The sequence below is a fragment of the Mesoplodon mirus genome (assembly GCF_964341445.2).
Source record: "Mesoplodon mirus genome assembly, chromosome: 17".
Lineage (NCBI taxonomy): Eukaryota > Metazoa > Chordata > Mammalia > Artiodactyla > Ziphiidae > Mesoplodon > Mesoplodon mirus.
Genome location: NC_138993.1, coordinates 78,114,408 through 78,123,930, shown reverse-complemented (window position 1 = coordinate 78,123,930; position 9,523 = coordinate 78,114,408). Strand labels below are relative to the sequence as shown.

The following is a 9,523-nucleotide window of genomic DNA, read 5'->3' as shown; positions in this document are numbered from 1 at the left end:
CCTGACTCGGGGTCCCTCCTCCGGCTGCCCTGGAAGGCCGGGGCTGCCGATCCCATTTCACAGGGAAGGAAACCGAGGCCCAGAAGCTGGAGGGGCTGCCCCCGCGGGGGGTGCAGGGGACATGGAACCTCAGAGCCGGCTACCTGCCGACCACAAAGTGCCCCTTGGAAAGAAGTGCTAGAACCTTCTGTCAAGTTGCTGTCGAATACATGGAACAACCAGCACCTGGGGGAGGGGTGGCACAGGCTCTGGGGTCAGAGTCAGAGGCCTAGGTTCGAGTCCAGACGTTCCTCTCTCGGGAGCTTGCTTATGCGCCCCAGGGACCACTGCTGCGCCAACGCCCAGGGTCAGTACTCGGCCCAAGTAGCCACAGGCCTCCTGGTTTGCAGAACCCCACTACTCACCAGCTTGTAAGATGTGAACTTTGGAGTCAAACACCTCCCCTAGAGGTCACAGACCACAGCGCAGGGAAGCGGGTGTGGAAGGATGCAGGCCGGACACCCTGACGGGTGATGCTCCGGGATGACTGGGCCGCAGCTGAGCACCTACCAGGAAGAGCGGGAGAGGCGACGAGGCCAGAACCTCGTCCCCTGCCCAAGACGCTCCTGCAGCAACGGAACCAGCGTAGCCTCGGTCACCTGGGTCACCACCGGTGGACGGTCGGTGTCGGGGGTCTCCTGCCCACGCCCGGGTGCCCAGCTTGGCAAGACCCGCCCGGGTGCCCTGGAGGAGGGGCAGCAGGGGCGCAGCCGCAGGGGACTCGGCCGGAGACGCGGGGCTGGCCGTGTCCTCACCGCACGGGCGACGACACTGCTCCCGTCTCTCCAGCCACAGCCCTCAGGACACTTCAGTCAGCCACAGTCTGGAGGAAAGGAGGAACTGCCACATCCCTCAGGAGACACGACTCTGCTCAAGGCCGCAACCCTGCACTGCAACACTCACGGGTGTCTTCGACCAACGTGAATAAAACACTGGGCTGCCCCATCTTACCTTATAATCTGACTCTTTTTCCGAAAGTCAAATCCATAAAATCTGTCTCAACTTCTAGGATCCGGGAGAAAGGCAAGGAACGACCTCGGGCCTGGCTCTCTCACCGTGGGCGTGTCCACCAGGGCGTCCAGCCTGCATCCCTCCGCCCTCTGCTTCCCTGTGGTGCTTCGTGACCTTTCGGGGATGTGTTTGCAAAGTTCACGTTTTGTAAGGACTCGCACGTTAAAGGTCGTGGGTACGTTTCTTCTAAAAGCAAGGCAAGGCACAAATTCTCTCCCGACCACTGGCCGTGTCCCCGGGGCCTCCTTCCTCGGCCCCGCCGCTGGGCAGCGGCAGGACAGGCTGGGGGCCTCGGCGGGTCCTGCGTGCACTGCTGGGCCTGGACCCTCTCCTCCCTCCAGAGAAGGGCGCGGCTGACGGGATAAAGTGAGCTCCAGACAGCAATCCCGAATCAGAGGGACACACGACTTGTTTAAAATGCCCATGCGCACTTTATTAATAAAAACTAACAGTGCCAAGTTAAACAAGTCAAACAATTAAAGTCTCTTTATTCCACAAAATATTACAGAAAAGTTTGTTTGTGTTCCAATAAAAAGACTGTTATTTTAGAACAGGCAGCTAACAGCAACTGTGCAGTTAATGGATCTTGGTGAATAAGTTTTAAAAGAGACTACTGCCTGTCCTGGAATTCCTTTTTCTTTTTATAAAAAAAGAACTATTAAAAATGATTGACAAATTTTGAGTTAAAAAACTGTTAAAACATTCTCTATATTTAATTTCAACTTTATAATAGATTACAGGAAGATGCTTACGAAACAAATACAACATTTGTTTCAGTACATGTCTTTAAATGACAGACTTATAAGTATGTAAACAACTATATAATAAAAGTTCCCAGACGCTGCCTGTAAGAAATCAGGCAAATTTTACCATAAGCAATAAACCATTCCAAGCTTTCAGACGGTTTCCATAGCTGCACCAGCATGGCAGTAAACTTTTACCAAACAAACAGAAACAAAAAAAGAACTTCGCAATTCGTCGGCTGCAACACAGAGCAAAACCAAAGTAGAAACCCGATGGAGTCACGCAGTCAATATAACTTAAGGGAAATAAGGTCGTAATAAAACGTCGAGAGGCCGAGCCTCGCCGTCTGCCGGTTCCGTGGCGCCTCCCCCTCGGCGGCTGCCTCGGGCCCGCCGGGCAGCAGGGCCTTTCTCTCTCCCGGCGCGGACGCAGCACAACGTCTCCAGCAAGCTCGGCAAGAACTGTGAAGGGGCGAAATGAACTCTGAATCTTAAAAAACAGCAAACGAGAACACAAAATCCAGAAGAGTAAATAGAGGCCGTGCGTCGGCATCAAACACGGCGCAGCTCCTCAGGACCCCGCAGAGAACGGCGCGTTGCTTATCGGTGGCGCACGCCGAGCCCAGCGGCTCAGCGAGCTCTTCTGGGGAGGAGGACACGAGAAACAGAAAGACCCACGTTCACCGAAGTTCTCCTCCCAGACGTGTCCCCGGAGCCGGGGGGGCTCAGTCCTCCCCCTCGTTCTCGTTGAAGTCCTCGTCCTCCTCGTCGTCCTCCCCGGCGTACGACACGGGGGTCTCCACCCGGGACCCGCTGTACTGCGACCCGCTGGAGCTCGTGGCCAGCGCCCCGTCCGCGCCGTTGGCCAGGTCACTGCAAGGACAGGAGGTGTCAGTGGCCGCGTCTGCGGCGCCAGAGACGGGCCGGCATCCCCGGGAGGTCTGGGTGTTCTCAACTACACGAACAGAAACGGAAATCCTCACCCACGTGCAGCACAGAACCCAGCGCTCCCGAGGCTGACGCCACCCGTCACGCCCCCTTCACACATCACCACTGGACGAGGGGCTCCGGCAGGGCCCCGACACCGAGTTCTCCCCATTTATCATCACGTTGGAAGCGAGACTCGGGCGCACCAACCGGAAAACCCCCGAGCCTCTCCTCCCAGGCCTCCGCCTGTGACTTCCCTGACCTCCCTGAAGGCTGGGAGCAGGGGAGTAAAGGGGCACCCAGTGAGCACGTGCTGGCGTGTGCGTGTGCCCGCTTGTGGAAACGCCGTCCCAGGCCCCACCCTCAGCTCCTCTGGAGTCCGTGCTGAGCCAGGAAGCTGACGGTGACGGGCGCGTCTTACTGCAGCCTGCGCCTCCAGGACGGCCCCGAGGACCCACGGCTCTTGCAGGTTTTATTTTCTGGAATGCCGCCTGACGACAGTCCCTGGGGCGGGCCCAGGCAGGGACCACGGACCCAGGGGGCAGAGCTGCGGGGCTGGGCTCTAGAGCAGCCAGGGCTGCCCAGCCCCGCGCCCTCGTCTTCAAATGGGTCGCTGGAACCCACCTGCGTTTGCATCACGCTCCTGGGAGCCTCATCCGGAAACACATGACAACCTCGGGTTGCCACAACTGGGGCTGGGGGGTGCTAGCATCTGAGGCCGAGGGCACAACCCAGTGCCCCACAAGGCACAGGCAGAACCCACAGCAAAGGGTGGTCCGGCCCAAAATGTCAACAGGCCCGCGGGCGAGACCCCGGCCTAGAATGGAGGGGCTTCAGGAGCCGGAATCCTGGGCAAAGACCCCCAGCTTCAGCCACTGGCCGCGTCCCAGCACAGCGCACACGAGACGCGAAGGGTCAGCTGTGGTCAGTTACGGTCCCAGGGCACCAACGGGAGATGGCCACGCCCACCGCGAGGGGAGGGAAGGCGACGTTTCTTCTGAGCTACAACTTGCTCAGGCACCGTCACAAGTCATTCAGGGTCTTCATGTCTGAGCTGAACAGCAAGGGAAGGCCCCGAGGGGACCCCGACCTAGGGCAACAACTTGACACAGGTCATCCAGGCTCCAGACTCGGAGGAGGCCTGTCTCCATGCGGAGACACAGCGGCACCCCTGGGGGGGGGGCCTCACAGCATCCTCTCTGCGCCCAACCTGCGGCCTTCAACTGCTCTCCACAAAACGGAGGAGCTTACTTGGTAAACCATGAGTCTGTTTAAAGATAACAGGACATGAAAGGGTCAGAACCACCCTGGAAACGCGGCCGTGATACACTTGAATCAGATGGCACGGGGCAGGGGGAGGGTGATGACTGAGTAAAAGGGCTCTTGTCCTGCCACGCGGGTCAGGACCCTGAGAGGCCTGCGGCACCACAGAAACCCCACAGGCCAGAACTACACAGATTCCTAACGTTAAAGGTGTTTTCTCCTTATCAGAAAACCACACGCGTGTATCTTGATACCTTTCACTGGTATTTACTGACGCTGCTCTTGGACAAAGTAATCCCACATCTGGGAAAGCCAGCCTGGAGACCAAGCCAGGAAGAGTGGAAAACTGAGCCATCAGGCGGCTCATTGCAGCTTTTCTTATAACTGGGAACCACCTAAACGTTCAACCAGAGGGCAGCTCAATGAACAAAAAGGGCCTTTGTAAAAACAGCGTATCCACCACTAAGGTCAGTTTCTCTTCTGAGATGGTAATGGCTTTGCTTCCCTCTTTAGAAAACCTGACAGTGAGCCTCTGAAATTTAATCAATAAAAAGAATTTCTTAAAGAGGAACGTTTAGGAAATACCCAAATTCTACCTCTTGGTATAACCAGTGTTCAGATTTTACTGACTGGGCTACACACACAGCGGCAGATTCAGAATTAAAAATGGAACCAACCTCAGTCAAAACCCAAACAGGTGCAGACACCCTGGGGCCTCCCTCAGCCCCGCCGAGGTCGACACAGACCCCACGGGCACTGGGACCCTCACGGGGTGACCCCGCCCCTCCCTCAGGGCCGCACTGTTGCTGGGCCAGTGCTGCACGGGTACCAGAGGACATGGTGCCTGCAGAGCCCCCTCGAAGGTGTGCACACGTGACTTATTAGTCAATTCCATTTTGTTGGACCTACACTCTGATTTCACTTACACTTTAAGAACATTTATTGATATTTAGAATTGATATAAATATGTATAACACATAATACTACATAAAAAAATAAAACCACTGTTTTGTCAATACTTAACGTTGATATTACTTTACATTTATCTTCAAAAAACTAAGACAAACCCTGAGGTCTGACATGGTTCTGCTCTGTGGGACTGCTAGGTCAAAAGTCAAATACACATTGATTTAAATGATAAAGCTCCTTCAATAATATAAAATACACTCAATACACGGTAACGTGAAAAGAAGGAACAACATATATGCGTATTGTGACTTCAAGTGTGTTAAAAAAGAAAAATAAAAAAAAAAGAGATGGAGAAATAGCCTCTGTCACTCAGACTGCTGGCCGTAGGGTTCAGGTGGCTTTGCCCGCACTTCACTGAAGTACTTTTCAAAAAAATAAAAACCATGTACTACTTTTAACCTTTAGAGGAAAGAAACCAATCAGAAAAAACAAATCTCCTTTGCACAAAGGATGAGCTCTGAGTGACTCTGGGGGGCGTCCAGGGTGGGGGAGGTCTGCCCTGCACTGGGCGCCCCGTTCCGAGCAGCCGAGCAGTGGTCGTTCACACACGACACCGGGCATCCCGCTGCCAGGTGACAGTGGCCCCACCAACCCCAGGCCCCGCCGGGGACAGCAGTTACCTGGCAGAGAGCCTTGTGCCATTGGCAGTTGAAACTGCCGACGTGACAAAGACACCGCCGAGTGATCCCTGAGCCATTTCTGGAAAGAGAAAGAAAAGAAAGCAAATTTCACAAAGCAGAGACCGCAGGAAACAGGCCCACGAGCTGAGATGGGACGGCTCTCCAGGCAAGGCCCCTCGGGCCGCCCAGCGCCATGCCCGCTACCAGCCAGAAGGCAGCCCGCTCGCTGGGCCCGGCCACTGGATCAAGCCTCACGAAGACAGCACGGAAGTCCTCCCTTTACTTCTTTGAATCAGTGCAGCCACTGACGACGCCACCACCGTGCAACGGAAGGGCAACCATCACCATAGCACAGAGGCGGGACCCAAGGGGAGGAAGGACCTATGTCGACCCCCGTCCTGGATGCAGCTGTACCGCCAAGAACGGGGGCCGGGGGGAGGGCATGGGGGTCCCACAGGGCAGCTGCTGGCATCGAGAGGGGGTAGGAGGTGCCACTTTCACTGGACGCTCTGAGGCCAGACGCCCACTTATTCTGGGCCGCTTGAGAGCGCTCAGGGAGTAAATCCATACCAGAGGCACGGGGCAGCTTCTCCTCTCTCAACACAAAGCCCTTCCCCTCGGTGGCTGGGACACCCCCCCGCTCAGCCAAGGAGCTGGCAGAACGGACGCCGGGGACCCAGCAGGCTCCCCACACCTGCCGTCGGGGGCAGGCCCAGGGCTGCCAAGACGGCGCTTTTCTCGGTCACTCTGCTGCAGTGACTAAGTCACTCCCTGGGGTCGGGTCCACGCCTGCCACGCTCCTCACAGACCTGGGGCCCTACCTGGAAGGTGAGACCCTGACGTAACACCTGCACCGTATGAACCACATGGCTCAGCCTTGTCGCCGCCCTCCCGCCCACCGTGTCCCGAGGGGCCACGGCCCCGCCAGATGGCGTCCTGCTGCTGCCGCGCCGGCACCCTACAGCCCGCCACCGTCCCACGTCCCATTTGTCTCTGCTCTGGGCACTGGGCGGGAGCCAACCCCAGCGGAGGGGGCGGGCGTTCCGTCCAGGACGGAGCGGACCTGTCACGTAGGGTTCCAGCGCCTTCGGCACCAAACTTCTCGCCACCTTCAGGTCGTCGGCGGAGCAGCTCCCGGACTCCAGCCCACAGGCCATGCCCATGCGCTTCAGCACCTCGATGTCATCGTGGATTTCAAACGTGTTGTCAAAATTAAACAGGTACTCAAACCTAGAGGAGAAAGTCACCATCAGAAGAGCGCCGTCTCCACGACAGAGTTGGACACCTGGCTCGGGGGCCCCGAGCGGGACGCCCCACTCACCCCAAACCTCCCTCAACCACACAACCCACCAACTCAGAACCAGCAACCAGGGAGCACAGGCGGCACCTATGCAGCCCGGGGCTGCCGGCCACCCCCAGGACGCCCCAGGATGGGCCCTGAGCACCGCCTGCTGTCCTGACAACAGTCCTCCTTCTCAAGGAGCCGCACAGTCAGGGAAGGGAGGAGGACACCTGCAAGGTAATTACGCTGAAAAGATCGTACCTGGGGGCTATAAGTTAGACACGCAGCAAATCAACTAGACGGGCCACCTTCTCTCTGCCCCCGCCCCCCGACCAGGCGCCTTCACACAGCCAAGGCCCTTCCCACCACGACCTACTTGTCGTTGGAAATGCTGCAGTCGATGACCGTCTTCTTGCTGGTGTTCACGATGATGAAGGGCAGGTGGATGACAGAGTTGGCGGGGGGCGGCCGGCTGGCCTGCTGCTCCGCCTGGCGGTTCCTCTGCACCAGGTTCTTAAAGGCGATTTGCTAAAAAGATGCACGATTGAGGCACACCCACACCTGCCGCCACCGGCCACCTAAGCCTCCCTGGGCGTCCTCAACGGCCCTGCCCGGCACCCCCTTAGAGACCAGAGCGGCCGGGGGACGCAAGCCCCAGGGAGCCACCCAGCGGAGGACACATATCCAACACCCAAACACCCAGAGGGGGGACGACGGAGACACGGGCGCCCACGCCACCAAACAGCAATCACGCTGCCTCCACGGCAGGCGCTGCATTACCTGCAGGATAAGCTCTTGGAGCTGCGACTGTTTCTGCTTTATTCTTTCCAGCCTTCTCTGTCTTTCCACCTTCAAAGACAAGCCATCCACATAAGACATCATCACAATTGGTTTTCACAGCATATTTTAAAATCCAAGGCAACACAGGGTCACCGAGGAAAGGTCCTCGCTGAAAACGTGTGCCCTGGGCCTGACGGTGGGGCAATAGAAGAACCTAGAATGTGGCAGACGCTGCGGGCACAGGCCAGTTTCACTTAATCTCAAAACTATGCAACCTTCTTCCATCTTCTCGTCTTCTGGACACGGCTGTGGTATCTTTTTGAAAACCTCACAAACTGGGATGCAGAGTTCACCCACACTGGGGGCGACCCCCCAGGACTGGGCCGACTGCCCTGCCACCAGTGTCCGCGGCCCCAGACGGACGGAGGGTCACCGTCAAGTGGGAAAGCACGGACGTGAGCAGTGACTTCAGGACACGGGGACACCTGCCCCCCACCGCCGCCCAAGCCACTCAGCAGGCGTCAGTGGTGCAGACGACCGACGCCTGCCGGGAACACGCGGCGGACGCAAGACTGGAGATACCTCCAGGTTCTGACACTCCTGGGCGGAGTTGGTGGGCAGACCGATCCACTTGATCTCCTTCTTCTCCTTGGAGATGATGTTCATGGCCATCAGCACGTTCAGGGCGTCGTAGACTCGCCGTCTGATGTTCTTCTGGTCGTAAGCCTGGCGGAGACGGAGGGGGATTTCCAGACAGCCCAAAACCTGAACACACTCGAGGCTGTGCACCGTCCGCCCCCCGTGAGGCAGCCCCCCGCTCGGCCCCGCTCGGCCCCGCTCGGCCCGCCAGCCCAGGCAGGGGGCGTCGCCACGGGGAGGTGGCCAACACACGGGGCTGGAGCTGGTGCGCGCTGTGGAAGCGCCGGGGACGCGGGGGCATCACCACACGAGCGGGCCGGGAGGCCTTTGGAAGTGCTTTCAGAGCTTCTCTGCATGTCTGAGACCGTTTGAGACACAGACAGAGGGCTGGGGTGTCCCGCCGCGCACACCCTCACCGACTCGTTCGGCAAGATGTGGTTGTCGGCAGCGCTGAACTCTGCCACCAGCTCGTCCGCCACCTCGTTGTAGGACGTGGTCCCCTTCCGCTGCACCTTCTCGCAGACCTTCATGGAGAAATGCCTCAGCCCCTTGCCGTTCTTCTCCCCTTTCCTGCTACGCTTCCTTCAAAGACACAACAGAAGAGCAGCGGCCTCAGCACACAGCGCCAGCCCGGGATCCAGACCCGCCTCCTAGGACTGGCGGGCGCCTCGAGGGGGTCCCGCGGGCTGCGCTCAGCCGAGCAGGGACGGGAGCCTGGCTCCGTCCCCCCGTCCAGGGACCCCCTCCTTCCTTTAAAGGCCGGAGAACAAACGTAAGTGGCCGGACCTTACACGTGTATCTTCAGCTCTCGGGAAAAGTGGGGCACGTGACCCAAAGGGCAGACCCCAGGACACGTCTGACGTGTATCGGGACACCAGACAACGCTGCTTCTTAAACAGATGTCGACCGACATCAGGGGTTATGGAAGTTCTGCTGCAAATACAGGAATCTGGGGGCAAACGTGAGCCGGCTGAGATGAGCCAGTGCAGACACCCTGATGGCCACGTGGCCGCCGGCGCCCAGCGCTGAGGCTGGAGCACTTCCCCTCGGCGGGGAGCCCCAGCGTCCGACCTTCCTGAGTCGCCACAGCGAGGAAACGGTCGCCCCAAGTTTCCAACTGACGAATTTCGGGAGCTGATGATTTTTGCTTTAGAACCAATACAGACACGATTCTACAGCTTTGTTTTTGTTTGTTTTTAGGGAAAGTTGCACAGCTGACCTCTGAGTAAAGTCGCTTTCACATCACTTTG

General features: G+C 58.0%; 1 protein-coding gene across 9 annotated transcripts in view; it reads right to left on the bottom strand.

Annotated features, from left to right (window-relative positions):
* Positions 1 to 2,130: 2,130 nt before the first annotated feature.
* TFDP1 (transcription factor Dp-1) overlaps positions 2,131 to 9,523 on the bottom strand; it is a 28,852-nt gene continuing 21,459 nt past the window's right edge. For 8 of the 9 annotated variants that reach the window (XM_082602118.1, XM_082602117.1, XM_082602119.1 and 5 more), the window contains 7 exons: positions 8,690 to 8,855; positions 8,217 to 8,360; positions 7,635 to 7,703; positions 7,231 to 7,382; positions 6,636 to 6,802; positions 5,573 to 5,651; positions 2,133 to 2,666 (listed from right to left, as the gene is read on the bottom strand). In XM_082602118.1, coding sequence (XP_082458244.1) covers positions 2,519 to 2,666; positions 5,573 to 5,651; positions 6,636 to 6,802; positions 7,231 to 7,382; positions 7,635 to 7,703; positions 8,217 to 8,360; positions 8,690 to 8,855 — 925 coding nt within the window. In that variant the 3' untranslated portion in view covers positions 2,133 to 2,518. Of the gene's footprint in view, positions 2,667 to 5,572; positions 5,652 to 6,635; positions 6,803 to 7,230; positions 7,383 to 7,634; positions 7,704 to 8,216; positions 8,361 to 8,689; positions 8,856 to 9,523 lie in introns of all 9 variants that reach the window. The other variant, XM_082602122.1, reaches the window with a different exon arrangement.